This window comes from Tauraco erythrolophus, chromosome 20 (genome assembly GCF_009769465.1).
Source record: "Tauraco erythrolophus isolate bTauEry1 chromosome 20, bTauEry1.pri, whole genome shotgun sequence".
Classification (NCBI taxonomy): Eukaryota; Metazoa; Chordata; class Aves; order Musophagiformes; family Musophagidae; genus Tauraco; species Tauraco erythrolophus.
Genome location: NC_141484.1, coordinates 4,212,598 through 4,235,013, shown reverse-complemented (window position 1 = coordinate 4,235,013; position 22,416 = coordinate 4,212,598). Strand labels below are relative to the sequence as shown.

Here is a 22,416-nt window from a genome sequence, read left to right as displayed (position 1 = left end):
TTCGAACTGCAGTTCAACAGAATAATTCATGTGAGTAAGAACTGCAGAGCGTCAACTTTTTAATGCTACTTAGTTTAAGAGCTCAGGCAGGTTATACCTTGAGAGAGGAGGTTGGAGGGAACTGCAAAAGATCCAAAGATCCTTACCAAGGACCCAGAGGGCTGGGGGCACACACCAGGTTGGCAAGTAAAAATAAATAAAAATCATTACTTCTATGATATTTTCAAATACATAAATAAAAGAATCACCAAGTCAACTTCATAATAAAAGCCCAAATCTGGATTATAACTGCTCCAGAGTTTCTTAGCAATATTAACAGATGGAGTAATATTCATTATCGTTACATGATATAAGCAAATGCTCCAGCACTGAAATTCTCAAAAGACTGTTGATCACTCAATTCACACTAATTGTATTGGTATCCCTCTCATTACCACGATTTTATAATACTTCGATACTATTTCGCTTGATCAATAAGGAAAAACATAATGCATTTTTTTCTAGCTTTTATTGACAGGGAATCTGAAGACACAAAAAAGCTCTAAGGTGGGCAGAAGCAACCGTCATCTTAACTGGAAAACACATTTGTCTGCCAGAGGCCACTATCAAACATGAAATCCCAAGTGATATTCAGGAACAGCACGCTGGTAAAAACCCTCCTCTTTCTGTACAGCTGTGTCTCAAAAAGCTTCACTTCTCTAGCAGGCACTGCCAACACAGTCTTCTCACAGAAGTTCTTTCTAATGGGAAGGGTAAATTTATCATTTCCATTTTAGCTGTTACTTAAAACCTTTTGTATTAGCCAGCAAAACACAAGGGAATGCATGCTTGAGAAGGCCAATAAGGAAGTCAGAACACTAACACATTAAAGAAGAAAAAAAAAATGTGGGCAGAGAACAAAAACCATGAAAAGGAAGCTAAAAAACTGAAGACTAAAGGATAAGAAGATAAGAAAACATACACTGAAGATGCAGGGGGGGGCAGAGGGTGTGTGCTCCCTCCCATACCAAAAGACACGTGAGTGAAATAAGTAGAGAGATCTACAGAAGCACACGCTAACCAGTGTAACAGTGGTTTATTCTTTCACATTGCAAAAGAACAATTTTGGGGGAGACAATATTAACATTCAGGTATTTCAGCAATTGCTGAGGGGAATTTTCCACTAGTTCTTGGGAAATGCAAACTGCTCAATGTTTACAAGGGGCAGAACGCACATGTACTTGCACAAAAATAGCCTGACAGCAGTCTGGCAGAATCCCAACTCCTAGAGCCCCATAAAGGGATCTTACTTGCAGCATTTATCATAATGGCACGAGAGCAGAACAGGCCAGAATACGAAACCAAGTTCTGAAGAGAGCATCAAGTTTGATTTTCCTATAGTCACATGAGTTTTGTTACAGATTAAATCTCTATCTCATTTTCAGAGGATCTATGCTGTCCAGTGGTCATTTTGACAAATAGAAAATAGTTGTACGAGGGGGTGAAGAATAACTTGCAATCTGTTAAATCGTGTTACATTATGTTCCACTACAATATGGGCAGTGAGATGGTTTTTAAAATCCTGAAGCATTAAAAAGCCCTTTTATAAGGCTTTACCTATTCAGAACAATTACTTTGTGTGTTAAGGAGCGCAAGAAACACTTATCAGGTCATACAAAACATTAATCTATGTTCATACAGGCTTCTCTGCAAGTTCATTTCTTGCCTACAGCCATTCTCATAAAATATACCTCCTGGATAAAAGCATTAAAATACAGTTTAGAGGTTTCTGAATAACAGCTAACACCTCAAAGAGCCATCTTAACACCAGCCAACAATGCACATCAAGATCTTTACCGGCTTTCAAGTATTAAGGCAAATTCCTACGCAGGATCTCAGCACCCAATTAACATGGACAGAACTGAAAGTTTGTCAAGATTTGTACAAGTAAGCAGCAGGTAAATCAATGTGGCAGACAGGAGTGTTCAGTCTGCGGTCAGAACAAATAAAGACCACAACTCTCATCATTCAAGAAAAAAAAAAAAGGAATATCAAGGTAGCACCAGGGGTGGGTATGCAATTGCTGCCTGTATTCAACAAAAGTTGGCTTTTATACCCTGTTTCTCTAACTTTTCAGTTACCTAAATATACATGAGATTAGCTATCAATACACTATAGATTCTACAGCATGTAATCAATACCACATGAATTTAAATTCATGCAACCTTTGTGTTGTTACACAACTGGAGATGCACCTTCAGAAAGCTCAGGATGGATTTAATATTTACACAAATACAAGAAAGAATTCACAAATACTCTGACAAGCAAGTGACAGCAAGTGAGGGTTGTACCACTCATTCTGAAATGCTTCTGTTGCACATCAGAAACTAGCACATGCTTTGTTGTTCTGAATTTTGCAATTGGGAAAATATTATTTTAATTCATCAGACATGGAGATTAGGAGAGGAAAAATAGGAACAAGGAAGAAGCACAAAGCCACTTAAGTAACTGAGTGCTTGTATGGATCAACTGGACAGACAGCAACGTGCCAGATGTATGAAGCAACAGCAACTTGCAGTATCTGAACCAGAACTGGAGATGGGGAAGGGCAAAGAGGAGGGAGGATAAATTTTCTAAGATTTAAAACCCAGCTCTCAGCCATACATTTTACTGAACTGCAATCCATATTCTACAGGCCAGTTTTCAAGATAGCAGCACGCAGAACCGCAGCCATCATAACCCACGATTACATCCCTTTCATCAGTTGTTCCTCCTCTCATTCTAATCAGCTCATGTTTGAGGAGAATCCACATGCTCTCCAACCACCTATGCTTTACTTGAACACAACACTTTCGAATTTGCTTAGACTGAACAGACAAGACAATTACTGCCTATACAGTAAAATACCCCAGAAACACAATGCATCTCCCAAGATGCAGCTTCAAGCACAAAGATTTTACACACTAAACTCTGACACTACTTGCTCTCAGTAGTTCAGCTGGATCATCTCAAATGCATCAGCAAAACCGTTGGCTCTTTTACTTTTGAAGCAATTATATTTTTCTACTATTCCTTAAGGACACTGAAGTCTTATTTGTTCTTGGATATTAAACCATTTGTGCCCCTGCCAAAGCTGCCTGACCCTAAAACAATACTCTGGTTACTAATGGGGATAATTCAGCTAGTTTACACCTTCAGAATAAATCTAGTTTACTATTTCCTCCAAAAATAATGCACACACACATATACACAAAATACCACGACCTCACCTTCAGTATTTCAGGTTCTTTGATGTCTAGAGCTCCTATATTCCATCGCTTTTTCATACTTGTATGCAATTTGAAATATTCATGAGTACGTGGAGTAAGAAGCCAAATCACACAGACAGCTATCATAAATCCAAGGGCTATTCCAAGTAAGAGTCCACTTAAGTAGCCAGGGAGAGGGATAATAAAGTAAGCATAGACCAACAGTGTTAGGAAGTATAAAGTTTTCACTGGTATTTTAGGCTGTTGCGCACACAGATTATTTTCATCTTCACTACTGAGCACAGTACCGTTTTCCTCAGTCATCTCGGGATCCAGCAAAGTTTCAGAAGGTTTATCAGTTTTGCTTTCATCCTCTAGCAAAGAAAAGTCTTCAGAATACAGTTCACAAAACTCCTCATCCTCTCTGCTTGCTAGTGCAGACAACGAACATTTTTCAAGTACAAGTGAAGTTTTCGAACTCGCATCCTTTGTGCTTGCGGACTGAGAGCTTTTGGTGTCCGTCTCTTTTGCATGTTCCTCAGTTGCTTTTGACTGACCATTCCTATGCAGGTGAGAGTCACTTCCATAGAAGTCCCCTTCAGAATCACATTCTTCTTCCTTAATGCTATAGTTGTTATTGCTTTCCAAATGGCCATTCAAACTGGAAAGGTTTGAGAGTTCTGAAGCACTTGAAGATAAGGCTTTGGGCCTGTGGCTACTACTTTCATCACCCATTATTTTACTGAGCAGCTGAAAAGGCTCATAGATCACTTCAGAAAGGCGTCTTTTAGTATCTTCGATTTTAGCCTCCATTTCAGGTACTTTAAAAAAGGAACGAGTGTCAGAGGGAGATGTTAATGGAGATGAGGGGGCAGTTTTAGAATCACCACCTGTAGCTCGAGGTTGAGTGAACTGTTTGAACAGATGCAAGTTCAGTTTCGAGTCGGGTGGCCTGTAAGACACAGCTTCAGATTCTTGCTTAGAAGTGTCTGTAGACAGAGATTTCACTAAAGTTTTCATTAACTGCCTATGTCGCATCGGTGGAGTGGGTTCTTTTGGTTCCACATCTGTTGAAAGGGACTTGACTAAACCCTTAAAAGGCTTTGAAGTAGAAACTGTGGATGATCCACTAGAGCAGACAACTGATCTGGAAGGGGATGAAGATGGGGAAGACGACAGGCTGGACTTCTGTTCCACAGGTGGTGGTGCACCTGATGAGCTAACTGTATGACACAAGTGTGATGATGGAGACAGGACTAGTGGCACTGCACTGAATATTTGGGATGTAGAAGGAGAATCCAACAGATTTACAGTCTCTGCAGTGGGCAGAACTGCAGGTGATGAGGACAGTAATGATGCAGAGTTGGCCACGTTAAGCGAGGTAGCTGGACCAGAAAAATCATGGCCGGTATGCTCAAAGCAGAGGTCTTCCTTGGCTTCAAGTGCTGTTACAATGCTTTGGTCATCTAGTTCCTCATCAAGAAATTCCTTAAACTCCTCTTCCTCCTCTTCTTCCTCCTTCCCAAATGCAGAGAAATGAATAGTGATGGTTTCTCGGGAGACAGATCGTTGGACCTGTACTTTTGGTGCTGACTGCTTTGAGGACATTTCACCAGTTTTCTCTGCATGGCTACTGTTCTGACTTGTCATTGCAGGTCCCAGAGATGCGTCAGAGTCTGTAAAGAAAACGTAATACTATGTTAAATGCATTTTCCCCCCCTTCAACCAACCTTATTTTCAAGCATTAAGCCAAACACAAGACAGGTTACACGCAACAGGTCAGTCAGTTGAAAATGAAAACAATCTGGACACTCTTCATCTCACTGGATTTAACGCTGCCTAGTCAAATTACTGACTGCTGCTAAAGAAATGGACTGTAGATTTATTTCATTGCATAAAACGTATCTATATTATAGCTAAAACTCCCTTCACATCTACTTAACTATCTCAGTATCACTGAATGCAAGAACAGATTCAAAGAAAGACAAGGAGAAAAACATGCTCAGGGCAACTGGCAATAATGGATAGGCATGGAGAGCATTACCAGACCCCTTAGATGATCCTGAAGGAAAAATATGACACAATTTTAAGTACGAAAAAAGGAAAAAATCCACACAACAAAAAACAAGCAGAAGATACTTATGCTTAGAATTACAGATCTAGATTACTGTTTGCTAGCCCAAAAAGGCAATATTAAGAAGTGCTGTACTGTTAAAATGATCTTCAAGTGTTCTGAAATTATAGTTCATCTCTGATGCACCACCTTACTATTTTCCCACTAGATGCACTACTGAGTTCCAGAAGCCTCATCCCACTCCAGCACACTGAAATGCTTCACTCCTAACCCTCAATTCCTTCTACATACAATAATTAATGCTTTCTATTTATTTTAAATAAAGCAAATTTGAAAATCAAAGCAAGGTCAGGAATATACAAAACTCTTCATGCACAGGACAGTACCTTCTCTTGTATACCCCTTTGAACTGGGCTATAGGAAGTAGAGATTTAACTTGTATTCTAGCATATACGTTATCATAGTTTATGGTTGGACTCTATGATCTTGAGGGTCTTTTCTAACCTAAATGATTCTACGTAGTCTTTGTCCTTCCAGGTTTTGCAAGCTATGGACAAACGATGAGGATATCCAATAATTGCAGACAAAACAAAGCATAATTGGACAGAACTTAATTTTAAAAGTTGCCCTCCTGAATTCCAGGACTAGACACCCTTTACAAATGTATTTTAGCAGCATCCCACTACAGCAAGATGAAGTAGCTTCAAATATTTCAATAATGGACAGTATCAAACTAACTACTGCCAGAATGACATGAGTCAGACTTACGCAGATACAGAGTGTTTGAGATCTACCTCAGGTAATGTGTATACCCAAAGAATTTATTACTACTAGGAGTTTTGCTGGAAGAATGTGGAAGGACGCTTCAGCAGAGGCAACTATTCTCACTGATGTAGCAATAGTACTCTTGGAAAATACTGATCTCTGATCAGATCGGTGCACACAGGCTGCTTATGCAATAGGTAGACTAACATACCTGCCTTTTACATCAATTATATCTACACGTTACTTCAAGCATTTTATTGAACCGTGAAAGTGGACTTAGCATGTATTTCCATGGAGAGAAAATACCACACATTTAAACCAAGGCATGGGTAACCATACACAAAGATGGATAAGGAATTACAAGATTAACTCTGCCTTTCTGGCTGAGGCAGCACTTTATCTTCATTGTCAAGACAGCAAGTTTACCACTTCAGTAACTGAATTATTTTTCAGAAGCTGTTAAATGCTGTAATCAAACTGTCAAGCTGAATTAATGAGAGGCCTTTGCTGACGTTTAAAGAGCAGTTCGGAAGAATGACTACGTGGTGGTGAAGAAATGTATACTTCACAAACAGTTGTGATATCAGATTGTATTATCCAGCAAGCCAGTGCCACCTGTTCGTCATCATCTTCCTACAAAAGGTTGTAGCCCTTTCTACTTGCTAATGGAGCTGTTCACACAAGCATTTTTTAACCTGTCAGTAAAATGAGCTGGGTTAAACATTTTAAAATAGCAGATCTTTCCTACCCGGCTTGTCCAGTAATGCTGGAACAGAAGCAAATTATTTGTCCACAACTTCCTACTCACTATAGTCGTCCATTTTATGGCTCTGGAATTCTTGACTAGCTTATTCCTTACTGCTTCTAGCATTTGCATGCTTCCCACACTGGTTACACAGAAGGAGCTGGACTCTATCCTGCTTCCTGCAAAGCCTCCATCCCCCTTCAGACTCAGAAGATCGTCACCCTTCCTACCATGTCTGAGGGCCAAGTAGTTATTTACCCCAATAGTAAGAACTCTCAGTTATTCAGAAGTTTAGATATGCATTTATCTGCCATACGTATATACAACTTGGTGGGCGTTACAGTTTGTAACAAACTTGGTCTAATCCTTGTTGGATTAGCACACTTACAATAGCATATAGAATCCATGCTTCCCATGGACACGGTTCCATTTCATGTAGTTCAAATTGCTAATTTCCCAATTTTTAGACAAACGCACCCACATTTATTTTGGAGGAGAAAAAAACTACTACTGGACAAAATATGTATCCAACCTTATTTCCATTTCCCTAGTGCTGGACCATCAGCTATCACACATGTCTAGCATTTTTGTACCAGTTGTGAAACTGCAAGACTAGCAAACCAAAATTTGAAAGCACAAGAAACCCTAAACGTCTTCCAGGTCATTAAGCCATTACAACACTATACACTACAGAAGGAAAAAAAAAAAAAAGAAAAAGAAAAAACCAACCAAACAAAAAAAAACCCAAACAAAACCAAACACCACACGAGCTTCACTTGCACACAATGCTGTTGGCATCAGCTTGAAACGTCTGACCCTTTCTCTTCTGCCCATTCAGCACTAACTGTGTATCAATAATCTAGCAACTCTGAAGAAAAATATTAACTACTTCCTCCACTCCCAAATAACATTTCTAGTGTTATTTTTGATCTGCCTGAAATTCATTGTTAGCTCTTTAGCACATTATGTTTACATTGTGCAGTTAATTACCGTGTGTTTAAACACCAGTTGCCATGTTGTGCTAATGCAGTGCTAATTACCTGAAACAGATGACGTTTACTTGCACACAAACGTACTGAAAAAGGATTTTACTGCTTACTGAACAAGGAAGACTTTTTTTCATCATAACTAGTTAACACAGAAAGGAAGGAAATTCTCGATTAGCCAACATTTGCCTACCTTTAAACATGTTACTATACCATGAATTGTGTCTCATAAAAGTACATTCTTAAACCAGCACTACCAACAGGGCACCAGCAGAACATTAACATAATCCAACCATTTGCACTGCAGCATCCTCAGCCCACGACTTAAAACTCTGTAGTATCCAATGTCCTCAACGTTTGGCCCAAGTGATACTTCAGTTGAGGGGCTGGGTTTCCAGGAGCAACCATTTCTATTCGGGCAAATAATGATTTTTAGCCTTCTTTGATCTTGCTAGAACTTTCTAAATCAATCCTGTTTATAGGCTGGTTTGGCTACAAGGCAGTTCATGCTTTTCCCAAGCACAGCTGCTCAAAGCTGTATCTTGTATGAAATTGTCAAAAAATTGGTACATTAAAATAAACAACTGTACAATACAGGAGAAATACTGTAATGCTATTTACTTAAGAAAGCACATGTGCTTTGGCCAACAGCAGGTATTTCATTACAGGCATTCTGAATATCAATCGGGATTACAACAGTAGTGCTCTCTCTACATTCCAAGCTTTTAAAAACTCTAACTCCTCTCAACACACCAGATATCCTATTGAGAGTAATTTCTCCCCCACAAACACAGGACGGGGTGATTTTCGCCTGCTCTAGGCAAGATCATATTTCCAATCCATTCCCGAGTACAATTTCTCTTTTTTACTGTGAAGGATTTGTGGTTTGTTTTTTTTATTTTTTCAAAGTAGATGTTGAGAAGCTTTTCCATAGTGAATACAACAATAACATCCCTGACTTCTTCCACTGCTGCCACTACTGACAGCTCTCCACTAGGTGTTCAGTTCTGACAACAAAGATATTTCATCAGGTTCTTGAACCATATGTTTTTACCCCTTAAATCATTTTAAACAGACTCACTTCTTACTGATTTCTGGCTATGTTTTCCTCACTTATTGCTTCCCCTTTTTCCTACTCCTCAACTCCTCTCCCAGCTGTTTGAAGATGTGGCATTCCCAGCCTCCGCCTTTGAAGGGGCACAATTCCGAACCAGCTGTTTGCAGATTACATCGATACTTGCAGAAACATAGGGTTTTACTGATCCTTCTTTTGAAAGCCACACTGTCCCCACCTTCCCTGGCTGCCTCTTTAGGGTTTTTTTTTCTGTTGGTGCTGATTCTGAAGATGTAAGGTTTCAGTTTTATTTATGTGGCAGGCAGGCCTGAATAACAATTTTAGCTTCTCAGGCTCCAAATGATTCAAAACATGAACTTTCACCTGGAAGGGAAGGAGGCTACTTGGAAAATAAATTCCTTTCCCCCAAAGGTTTGAACTTTGGATGCTTTTGCAGGGCGGAATGAGAGAGCTGCCAACCAGCTACTGCCACTTCCACTCCTTATGTTAAGGCACTGCGCCCCCATCACCCACATAAGAGCAGTTTACACTCCTCACCTGCAGGCATTGCTTTTCAAGCACCACAACAGGGAACAGCACACCAGGCGAGCCGTGCGCGTTCACTGCCTGGGAACAGGAAATATTTCTTGCCAGCCCTTTCCCAGCGAGCGGCGGGCGCAGATGCGTTCTTACCCTGATGACATCATGTCTCTGCCACGCCGTGATGCACCTGCTGACCAACAGGGACGCCCAGGGAGAGACCAGCTGCTGGGCAGCGCTGGGTCAAGTTCGGCCACGACACCTTTTAAAAGCGTCACTACAGTGACATGTGCTCTTACCTACAGCAGGAATGACTAATTGGGAGTATTTATAGAAATAGCCAAGCGCCCAAGCAATCTGTGCTTTTGCCCAACAGCATAAACAGCCTTCTCCAGAACTGGCAAACCCTCTTCCTCTTCCCTGCAGCCAACAAACACACACACCACCCTTCTTCAGCTGAGCCCCAGAAACCACCTAATTTACAGCACTGAGGAAACACACAGTGCACCAGCAGAAGCCTGTCGGCTGGCCTTACGCAGAGAGAAGATATACAAAAGTCATCCACTCGTTTACCAGATGAGAAGTGTTTCAAGACTGAAGAAACCAAGCTCATGCTTCAAAACACGTTAATTTTCAGGGACTGGGGACGGAAAGATATTTATGGTGTCACCAGGTATCTAAACCGCTTGTTTAGCTATTGTATCTAAACCATTTGGCATGAGATATCAGAACGTGTTGTCTGCTCGTGTCCATCCTGTAACAAAGAGATCAACAATTTGTAATGCAGAAGCCATTCAGCTAAAGGCAAACATTTAAAGCTACAGCTTTTCCAGCAAACTGCAGAAAAAGGTCAATCCCCAGTGCAGGGAGAAGAGAACTCAAAGGAAGAAAGTTCTTGCAGTATTTTTGCTCGTATGTGACTCACAGTTACAGTAGTGGAACTTTATATTACAATCCTCCAATAGTCTTAACTCTGCATTACTAATGGATAAGGCTAAATTTTGACCTCAGACACCTCTGGCTCCAACCAGAGCTAGGGGAAACAGGGAGCCCATGCACACACATGGAAAGGAGGATAAAGCTCCCAAAGCAGACTACATTCGAAAGAAGGCTACAGTGTTGTGATCTACACAAGGGGGAAAGGGTATGTCGTATTAGTAGAATGCTTTCCTAAATATCTTCACAAGGTTCAAAACTCATCTTAGAGTATCTTCCCTACTTGTTGCTACTAAATCAACCAGAAAAAGTGTTTTCCACAAAACACATTCCCTTCCTGCTAAGTAAGAAAAAGTCTTATTATAAAAAGGTTATTAAAAAGCACTTTAATACCTTCCCCTGTATCCATCAGCTGTGTCAGAAGACCAAGCCCTAAATGCTATTCAGGAAGCCACTAATTTCATTATTAATAATGCCACAAGATAACTTCATGCAAATTGCCATCACTGTTCAAAGGGAAAGATGTTTCTAACTGGTTATGTCTCTACTTTCCCAATACTCCTTCCGTGCCATCACTCTTTCAACAGGCACCTCCTGCTTTGGCGAACCGACATCACCTAGACTGGGGAAAAAAGTACTTCTTCGGGATTGATGGGGTTCATTATTATTTTGGGTTACTCGACAGCCATTTCCAAGTGTCAGAATAAAGACAGATGTATGATTCATAGTTTAAATCTACCCTACATTCGATAGGAAGGAGAAGTAGCATATTTGGTTTAGATTACATTTACAAAGTCTACGTGGTATAACAGCAGAGCTACAGAAGATCTTACATTAACACAGGCAGGACCACCCTAATGCATTAAGCCACTGTTCCCAAACCAGGCTAGAAGCATACCACATGCTTCACTGTTTGGGAATACCTGCACAAGCCAATGTGATCTGAAATTCATATTTGGTCTCAGAAGTTACAGATTTCAGTTGATTTACTAGAGTCTTAGGCAGTATCTTCCTTCCAGCACCGAGGGATACGGCAGACTGTTGCTATTCTTTAAACTTATTTAAAATAAATAATAGAGCTCTCAGCATCAGACAAAACTCCTTCTGTTAAAAGCTATTAGTCTTCATTCCAGGTCCTTCAAAACAAAGCACAGTATTAGTGATCCTTTATGGGTTATAATCTTTATTTAAGTAACATTTTAAATCATCGCAAGTTTACATCTCAAATAATCTGTTACCACCACTTTGCCACACAAGTAGTCTAGAAAGCCAATTGCCATTTAGCCCAGACTGATCTTGCTGAAGCAGAGATCATCACAAATTTCATCTCTCAGCAGATTTGTAACATAAAAGACAAAAAAGGATGCAAAAAACAAATTTCAACATCCTTTCCTATCCCCATTCAAATTTCTAATTACAACAAACTAAATTCCCCTGGCATCTCCATGAGTTAATGTATTCCATGGTTAACACCTATTACTCCTTCTACATCCACTAGTCATTACTTTTAAATGAACTCCATAGAAAGCGCTGGTAATTACCATCACACAATCGCCCCTTGAAATCTTTGTGCCGGGGATCTAGTTACCCAGCCCCAAGACAATACTTCAAAGCTCACTTTCCAGCAGGAGTAAGGAGGAAATTTTGCTTCATCTTTCCAGCTCACACAACTGGATTTGAGATACCAGGGGGGAGGAACAAAACTCCCAGTAAAACCTGTTTTAAATCTAAGCACATAAACGAAGAATTTTCTATCAGTATCAAGTACTATTAAAATAATGATTTCTATTGAACACACTGGACTACAACACTAGGATCACAGCCAAAATAGATGGTGCCACCCACTATGTACTATAATATACACATACAGCACATCCCTCTAACAGAGGTCAGCCAGGTTATCACAACTAAGCTGGTAACAGCTAAAATATCTCCATCAGGAGTTCCTTCCGAGCCTTATAAAAAAAAATGAAATTATATTTTTGTGCAAATGCTTTTAAGGTAAGAATAATCCAAATTAAATAACCAGCATTTAGGTATGCTTAGAGACACTCAAATGAAAGATCCTAAGCAAGACACTAAAGTATTGTCAATGAGATGATACTTTTAATGAAAACTGTAAACCTATCGAAGAGATAAATAAGAGGTGGTGTTTACTGAAGTCTAGGACAGAAAGGTCAAGTAAAATTGCAATGGCAAATAAGGAGTCTTCAAAATTGCTGGAATTTTTTCGTAGACAGGCACTGATAATAAGGTCCTTAATACAAGTTTGTATTTACAATGCTTCAAAAATAATCAAATAAAAATTGTTTAACATTAGCTAAGCGAGTCTATTCTATATTAACATTTTCCCCAAAGACCTAAGAAAGGTCAGCTATCACATTAGTTTCTCTGCCTTCACTGATAAGAGATTATTATTCTTTCCATTTCTCCTTCCGTGACACATCACTTACATCAAAAACATCATAGAGCTGCACTACAGTTTAGCTTGGACAAGCACAAAATGCTAAGCAGTTAAAGATCATCCAGAAACTCAGAAAAACTTAACTTCTTCCTGTTTAACGCTGAAACGAAGCAATATTTATAAGAAATGTAACATTTCCCCTAATAGAAGAAATAAAAGGAGTTAAAGCTTAAAACAAAGCACTAACTTACAGAAGACCAGTAACAGTGGGTAGAGAAGAGTCACTGTATTTCGCTACACATTGTGACATTTATTCCTTTAAAAACAAGAAGATACAGAAACATTAGGTGCTTTCTGCAAAGAGAACAAAGAGCAGTTGCAGGACAGGCTGCTCGTTCCTCCAGCCCGTGACCTGCAGGCCAAGTTCAGAGGACGACGCTGGTGCTCTGCTGGACTGCAGAAGGAAGGCACGGTCCCAGGAGGACTCAATTCCAACCAAGCCACGTGCATGAGCACTAGATTAAGAACAGGGCAGCAGCAAATCTGCTAAAGCGCGAGACAGCAAACTAGCTGGCACAACACGCCGCTGGCAGTCGGCGCAGCACTTCGAGCTGCCAGGGCTGGGAGCTGAAGCCTGTCAACACTGCGGCGAGAAGGGCTTCTGCAGTTCCACAGACCTGCTGCCACCTCCAGCCAGAGGCTGCTGCCCTGCCGCCGTACCAGTGTAGCACTTGTCAATTGCCAAAGGTCAATTTTTATTTTGCAACAGAACTGCTTCTCTGAAATCCAAAGGAGAAGCTGGAGAAGGTACGGAGTGAGTACTGGTAATGTTAGCTAGAAGCTGAGCCCAAAAACTGGTTCTTAATGTGCAGTTCTTCAAGAGCTCAGTTTCAACACAACCTCTGCTAATGTCTGTTTCCCAACCAACTGCAATACTGCTGCTGGTGAAGCTCCTCAATACTCTGAGTATTACACATTAGTAAAGCACTGTGAAAACAACTGCTGTCATAGCAAAAAGTTGCTTCTACAATATAGTAACTCAAACTATAATTTTTTTTTCAGAGTACTCACACACTTTCAATAAGATATTCCTCTGCTCTTTGCAATAGATCCAAATTGCATCAAAGTGTAATTTCATTAAAGAAGGTTTACTCCCAGTTGGCAAGATAAGAACAAACAAAAATTCTAGGCTATTATACTTTTTCCATTCACGTGTTCTCCTGTGAACTACTTTATTCTTGTTTTTTATCACTCATAATTGCAAGCAATGAGTAGAATCTTTTCCTTCCAAAACACTCAATATTAAACAGTTCAAAAGGACTTTTACTAGTTCCCCAACTCTCTCAACAGAACATAACAAAATAGTAACAAAACCACAACGAAATCCCCCCTGTCCCCTTCCATCATAGATTTGGAGATTTAGTCATTTCCTATATCATATATTGCTGTCTGCAAAAAGTACATTCAAATACTTATTTTTCCAGGTAACTAGTTGCTGGCATCAAAATTACCTAAAAAAATCAATGCGGTTATGAGTGAGAAGAGAAATGTCTTAGAAAAAAGTTTACAAACCTCGATGTAAAACTCCTGCAGTAAGGGATTTAGAAATAAACGTATTAAAACCAGAGCATACTCATAGACAAAGAGAGGCAAACTTTTTGTCCCAGTCTAAAGACAGCTTTTCTGCTTATCTCTTCTAAAACTGCTATACTAGCTGGCTGAAACACTCTTCAGAGTCACCCTGACAAGCCAAAGGGAGTAAAAAAAACACTGGTCCATTAGCAATCTTGAGCAATAAATATAAAACTTCTGTGCTTCTTCTCTTCTAAAAGAGAAGAGAGACTACATCAGAATTTGCTGGTGCTGCAGAAGTTCTGCATCTCGACAGAAAATGTTTTATTATTACAGAAATAAAACATCAAAAGCTTACAAATAAAAAAATTGCATCCTATTGAGAAGATAAATAGTGAGATAGAATATAAAACTGTGCAGCACTGTAACTCTCTCCTTGTTATCTTGGTAGAAAGAAAAAAAAAAATCAACTCCTCATTAATCCGATGAAAGATTATCTAAAACCTATGTGGATTAGCCCACAGTTGAAAATGCTGTCCGCATCACTGATTAAGTTAAAGGTCACTATAAAATCTTTAGGGGAAATTTTGACTGACTGACTTAGAGTAAAGCACATTTCCAAAATGAAGTAAAATAAGCTGCCTTGAATCCTAATTTAAAAAGGGCTTATCAGAATTGTATTATAGGCTCATTTTTCCCAACAAGTCAAATGCTCATCAACAGGTGAAACTGCCTACAGGTAACAAGCGTTCAATGTCTTCTTTACATTTATGTTTGTTTCACTAACAAAAAAATTCAGTCAATATTCACAGCAACTGCAAAGTTAAGACAACCATCACACACCTTCATATGAAAACAGCAGAAAAGACATTAAAAATAGATATGGTTCTCCACATGAAGCTAAACACAGATACGCAGATGAGCAGCATCAATTAATAACTCAAACTCTAGGTCCCCATGTAAAATGTAGTTAAGAAAGATCATTTAAAAAGGAATAGGATCTACAGATTTATAAACCATACATATCTAAAGGGATTTTTTTTTTCTGGTGGATTTTTAATGATTCATCAAATCTTGTATTTCATACGTACAACTTTCATTCCAATTTCATGTTCTGCAAAGGATTAGCATGCAAGGTGCTTTAAGGCTTTTTAACCCGACAGGACAAAACACAGTACACAATCAGGGTTTCTGTATTTCTCAGAGACGTTTTCAAAATTAGAGAAGGGGGTATTATCTGGTTTAACTAAACGGGACTAAAGTATTTAATACTTAAAAGTATTGAGGTTTGGACCAAGCACACATCCCTAAGCAGCAAGGTAATAACTCTTAAAAATAAAAAGAAAATTGCTACAGACCCATGATGGACTACTGATGCCATATATGCCAGAAAGTCACAATGGCAGAGGACGAAAAATGCCCAGGGGGCCTGGCAGAATCTTTCCACTCAGACTCCCACAGACCAACTCAAACAAGTGCAGTATCTTTGCAACACTGCATGCCCTCGACGAGCCCTCTTCTCGACCAGCAAAATCCTCACAACTTCACGCACACAAGCATCAGCAGGACTTTTTGCCACCCTGTATTGCCACACCTCTGTGAATGTGTCTTTGCACGTGTGTTGGGAATAAACGGGTCAGTATGTTTCAGCTAAAAGAAACATCTACAGTGTCATCTACTGGGTTTTTACCAAGGAAACTTCAGCCAGAAGCAGCACGTTATCTCCAGCTCTTCCAATACAGCCATGTCATTGCTGTTGCCTTTGCAACCACTCTAGACCCAGCGAGAAGTGCAAGAAATAGAGAACTCCCTAGAGAAACGTAGATGACCTCACATGCCTAGGACCTTGGCATGCCCCAGGCACAATGCAATCATCATTCTAGGATTATCTGGTTTCTGATCTTTCTCATCCTCCAGCTCCTCTTGGTACTTTTTCAACTTCTGGGATCCCCAGGCAGCTGGCAACAAAACAAAACAAGAACTAACCAAAGCAAGGCTACTTTCAGAAAGCTTAAATTGTCTGTGGCAAGGAGGAGGGTTACATCTTCATATCATACAAATAAAAAAGTATTCACACCTAACGAGAAAGGTAGGTGTACTTGACAAATGAAAACTAATTAACTTAAGGTACCTGAAGGTACATAGCAAGCTACAAGTATTAAGACAGGGAACTACTGTTATAAGGCATGTTGATTACATTTGCTTACTTCCTTGCATCTCACCTACCTAAGCAAAGCAAAAAGCGTATCTGATAAATACAGAAAATGCATTCCAGATAGAACAGAACAGGGTATCTCAGAAGCTTTTGCAAGCATAATCCCCAGAGGGTCCAAAGGACAGAAGAGCTTAGGAAAAAGTCAATAAATACAGCTTTATAACACACAAGTCTTTTCAGAGTTGCAACTTAAGTTTGAGAAGTGGTGGGACAAAAGTAATTCAAAAGTAATTCAACCCAAAAGTCAAACTGCAAGGTTTCTTGAAAAAATTGTTCCCAGCACTTAGAGAGGCAGTCTTGCCAACAGTTCTATGCCATTCACTGAATAGTCTTGCCTCTCCTTGGATTCCATGAAAAATTAATGGAGGAAGGTTATTACCAGTTATTTCATGCTACTTGGAAACTGCAAAGGCAAGAAACATTTCAGCACCACAAGAACAAAGCAGCTCTTTGTGATCTGATTTTGGAAGGAAATGGCTTATGGGATAGATTTCCAGACTTCTCTGAAAGCCCTGTGCAGCTAATTATGTTATTTTGAGTTTCAATATTATTAGGAGGTTGAGAAAAATTCTGCTTTGAGTTACCTCACTGAGGTTAAGTGTTCACACATCACTTTGAACAAATAAAATCATACAGAATCACTAACTTTTTAAAACGGCAACAGCAAAGACTAACTACCAAGTTAAACCAGCCGAAGAATCACACAACCCATCTTATTCTAGAGAGAAGCGTGCAGAGATTATCATAAACTACTAATAACAGCTTCTATGCTTTAAATTCCTTTAACTTCTAATTCATGGAAGGATCCAGAGAAGGCTAACAAAACACAAAGTCAACTCTGAAGAAACCTTGTCCTAAGAATAGCAGGAAAACAAAATGTCAAACTGGGAATCGGTGAGTACCAGACATCTCTCTCTGCTTAAGGCAACAGTCTCCTCATTTCATTCGGATTCATGTTAAACTCAAATACCTAGAAACTAAAATGCAAAAGTTCAGCAGTGTTGTAGCTTTCCAACAGAAGGACACAGTGCAGAGTGATGACAAGAGGGGAACATCCAAGAAACTGAAATTTTCCCAAGACTGAAATGGAAACTAGATGACCTCTAACAACTTGAATTTTTCCCATGCTAAAGACAAGGGTTTTGCTTATTAAAAAAACCCACACAAAACTAAACACACAACACAGAAACACTGTCAAACCTCAATGAGCAAAGATACACAGTGAGGCTCAATTAAAAACATTAGGACAGACAACTCAGACTTTCCCAGCTTCCCAACAAACTATCGAGACATAAGGGGTCTTGGTTTTTTTCCAGCTTGTCAAAAAGCTTCTAGAGCCTTGCAAACGTCACATACATTTCAGTACAGTCTCTCAAAGATTAATTTTGCATTAAAGAGTGGTTTAAACATTTTATGATTAAAAATACTGGACTACGAGAGAGAGACAAAAAAACCCCACACATTCAAGTGCATGGAGCTGAAGCAACCATAAAATTCCTAGCCATTCTATTACAGTACATTCAAATATTTTACAAAATACACAAAAGCATTAAGGCAAAAGAAGTAGAAGGATGTGGCAAAAGCATCCACATGTGTTCTCATTTAAATATGTTTTCTTATTCTGAACATAGTATTTATAACCCTAAACATTTCAAGGTGTAAAGTTATTAATTGACAGACATGGCAATAATCTTCCCTGGACTTTGTTATCCAGAACATGAAAGAGGTCCCTGCCAAAAACAGGCTACTAAAATCAAAGCCACTACCTTGATTTGCATTTCCCTCCATTTCTTGCATTAGACAGAGAAGAGAGGAATAGTTAATGGATCAGTTTAATATATTAAGGCTTTCTGGCCGTTTGGTTGGGCTTTTTTTCTTTTTTTTTTTTTTTTTTTGCCCAAGAGCAACTGAGGTTAACTCCTATTTCTAAAAGCTGTGACACATTTTAATTGCAAGAGCTGCTTTAGAGGCTTGACTCTTACTGAAATCAACTGAGTCAGAAAATGATGAGCACCTCCCACAAACATATTTTTTTAATTCTAATTGCAAAGAAACTATTACAGGTAAATACAGGAAAGAAGAACAACCTCACTAACAATCTGAATTAATAGGATCATTTTACATAAAAGTAGACATAAAGACACCGTATTTCTTATAAGGAAAAGGAAAATCAGTATACTGTGGTAACAAAGTGAGATCCTTACGCACCTTAAAGCCCTTTTGTTCACATCCCTAAGAAAGAAGAATATGAGAGGATCCTTCCTAGTCTGTTTTTCTCTCTCAAAACGTGGGTACTGTTCACATTGCCTAGAAAGACAATTTGTCATGTGACTAAGCTCAAAAAAAAGTAAAAAAATAAGACTGAGAGGCACACAAACAGTGCTTTCCTCTCCTTTTTTTTCCAGCAGTATAGATCTACCCCAACATGATCTTTTACTGTGTGAATCAGGCCATAAACATAAAATTAAAAAAAAACCAAAACTCTAAAACATTTAAGTTCGTTAACAGTTTTCTGAACTTTTCAGCACTCCTTGAAGCGTTCTCACTGCCTCTCATGAAAAGTAGTTTCCAAAGATCAATAATGCAGGAAGCAACACAGCCAGCCATTACTCATTCTCTCTCAGCTCAGAAAGTAATTTGTTGTTCCTATATAGTATAATCCACTCCTACAGCATGCAGACACAGACATAGGTCCTTATCTTAGCGGAGAGCAGACCTCAAGTAGACTAGTATGATGGGACAACATCTGTAAATGACATCATTCCTCCAGGCCTCTATTTCAGAGATGAACATACCGAATTCTGATCGGCTACACATGGAGCTGTAAAACAGGCACCCATATCTCACTTTTGCAAACGTGATTCAATGTAGTTTTCTCCAGGAATTCCATCTGACAGCCCCACAGGCTGAAAAAAGGTCAGAAAGTGGGTGTCTTGTGGCAATATATACCCCAATTCCCTGCTGAATCCATAGTGCAATATGAAAAGACCTTAAAAAACTTTTGTTAAATTAATTTTTAAGAGGAATCCCAGTTCTACTATTAATTCAAGTAGTATTCATGCAGGCTCTCTACTGTCATTCTCCTTTGCAGTAACTTCCCTGTATAAAAAGGGCTAAAACCCCTTCCTCACCCTATGATATTTACTAATCAATAACCAGATATTATCAGTGTTATGTTTGTCCAGCAAATGCCTTCAGCACCGTAAAAGTTTCTACTATTGCAGGCAGAAATAATGCCTCTAGTCTCAACTACTTGATAAAATAGGTAAGAACAAACGCACTCCACTGTATGTGGGTTACATTTTGTGCACACACATGCACAGAAAGCAAAGTGTCATTACATTAGCTTCAAGGGAATGAATTTTAGGTCATCAATTTTCAGGTCTTGATTTGCTGGGAGATAAAAGAACAGCAAAAGCCACCAAGATGGATTCAAAAGGGCAAAGGGAAATAAGTGTCTTTGAGCCATATCCTGCCTTGTTCAGTTACAGTATTATGCAGGCAATTCTAATTTCAGGCATATGGCAATGTTCTTATGTACATGCTTAATAAATCCTCCATGCATTTGTTTATCAAATTGAGTCAAGCAGCTACACAAGCTCGGAATTACATACACTGTTAACAAGTTTGGGAGAACATACATACTCACCTCCTCATCATCACCACACATCAGGGGTGCGGCTGTTTAAGAGAGGTTTTTAATTGTTGAGAGGTCAAGTCAACAGCCAAGCACGGGCGGCAGCTACAGTTTTCTTCCAGGATAAGGTGAGAAAGCAGTCATGACTGAAGTGTGAGGAAGCTACACCCATCCCTAAGGAGCTGTCCCTGCCATGCTATATATAACAAAGGCTTCAGAGCAATATTGGTTGCTCTTTGGGGAATATAAAAAAAAACACAACAGTAAAAGTGGAAATCTAGACATGGGATGGAAATCTTTTCACCTTGCATTCAGCACCACACCACGAGACAAACTCCTCTCTGTTAAACCACAGAACAGCCTTGACAGCCCCTCCAAAGATCTCCTGAACTCCATGAAGGAGTCAGAAGCGCAATCATAACAGATGATGCCTTCTTCAACAGCCCGAGACCTGAACGGATCAGACAAATCAGCAGTTATTTGGCTCGGGGTGTTGGAGAAGGAGGCCTGAAAAGTCAGTTTCCACCATACCCATTTTGTGACTAGAAAGTTTGCAGAACAGCCAACCCACGGCAGTTTTCATTGGTATATACACCGCTAAGGGCCTCGGGATACAAGAAGGATATTCTGAAAACTATATCCTGACAAAGTAAAGTACTAAAACAACACTCATAGTGCAGCACAGTGATTTACTCATTTTTATCATTTTAATTGTGAAGTTTTAGCATGATAGAAATAATAATAAATATCTAGCTCAACTTTTTAAATCTAGCCAATAAAAATGAAACTGAAAAGTTGTCCCAACTCATCAGAAAAGCAAGGGTTCATGAAATCTGTTCAATACTCAAAAACAGTTATCAATCCATATCCCAAAGCTGCATAACAAAAGAAATGGAGATCCATATAATGAAATATTTACACTCTTAAATACAACACACCTCTAAATGAATCGTTTCAGGCACTCGCAGAGTTTTCTACAAGCGTTAGGCACAGATCTTCAGCTTGCCTGTAACCTCTACACAGTGTTAAGGCATCTTGGAAAACTTGACCTGCTGTCATAAAGGGAATAATAACCGGAATTACAAAACAGGAGATAGGACCAGCTGTGCATGCGAGCTTTCTCCATCCACCTCTCTTGTTATTCACTAAAATAACAGATAAATAGAATAGTAGCAATTTGATTCCGCCCCCCCACACACAAAAAAAAAATATTTTTGTAAAGTGGTCACAGGTTTGCTCAGAAGGTTTATTAAAAGATCTGGCAAAGCCTTTATTAACATGCACATTTTTGAGCTGACAGACATTTAGGATTATTTCCATCTTCTCTCAATCCATTTGTTTAATACTTCAAATCAAGTTGAAAAGGAAAAAGTGTGAAAGTGATTAGACAAAAAGAACTGCTACTTAGAAGGTCTTACAAAGATAAGCCTTATCAAACTTCACAGCAGCTACAAACAAGTGAAGAAACATACGGATCACTTTCATTTACCACCAAAATACATTTATTTATGCATTCAACCCCAAACATTACACAAGAGTATTAAGACAGAGAGCGAAGCCCCTCCAGGCAACCAAAATGACAGATGTGTGTTAAGCAAGCAGAACGGAAATACCCAGCTTGGAAGGCACCCAGGGCAGAACTCTCCACTTTGCATCGGCCACTTTGGGGCAGGGAGACAGGAACAAGAGGTTGGAGGTGACCAGTGGGCAGGGAGTATGGGAATGCTATGGGAATTCTGCAACTCGGTTGTGAGATTATTGTTCCCGGCCTCTCGGAAACCCGGCAGAGCCCCGGGCAGGCAGGTTCTCGATACTCAGAGGTTGCAGAAGAGAAGGTAACGCAACATATTGCAAGTAGAAGCCAAGAGACAGAGAGTGCCAAACTTAGACAGCAACTTTCTCTGCTTTCAGTATCACATGTTAAGCAGTATTTCCTAATCGAGCTCCCACAATCACAAGCGTGTGAGCATGACTACCTCCCTCCCTCTCAAAGAAGCCTTATTCTTTGAGCCTGGCTGGGCTTACAAAACAAACATTTTTATTTCCTCAGTCTTAATCCCAACTTCCAGGGAAACAAAATTATTTTTGCAGCGCTCTACTTTCAGATCAGAGCTTCACTGCAGCTCACGACAGTTTCATCTACGTTTCAGTACTGTCATCTGCTTTGAAATTCCCAGTATCAAACGAGATAGGAGCTTGGTTCGTGCTTGTATTTTTGCAGTCTTATTTTACATTCGAAGTATAATTTAAACAAAACACAT

At 39.4% G+C, this 22,416-nt stretch overlaps 1 protein-coding gene across 2 annotated transcripts in view; it reads right to left on the bottom strand.

Moving 5' to 3' along the window:
* Window positions 1–22,416, bottom strand: part of TEX2 (testis expressed 2) — a 53,593-nt gene that overhangs the window by 24,992 nt on the left and 6,185 nt on the right. For both annotated transcript variants that reach the window (XM_086623836.1, XM_086623837.1), the window contains exon 2: window positions 3,249–4,903. In XM_086623836.1, the coding sequence (XP_086479962.1) occupies window positions 3,249–4,877 (1,629 nt within the window). In that variant the 5' untranslated portion in view covers window positions 4,878–4,903. The remainder of the gene's footprint in view (window positions 1–3,248; window positions 4,904–22,416) is intronic.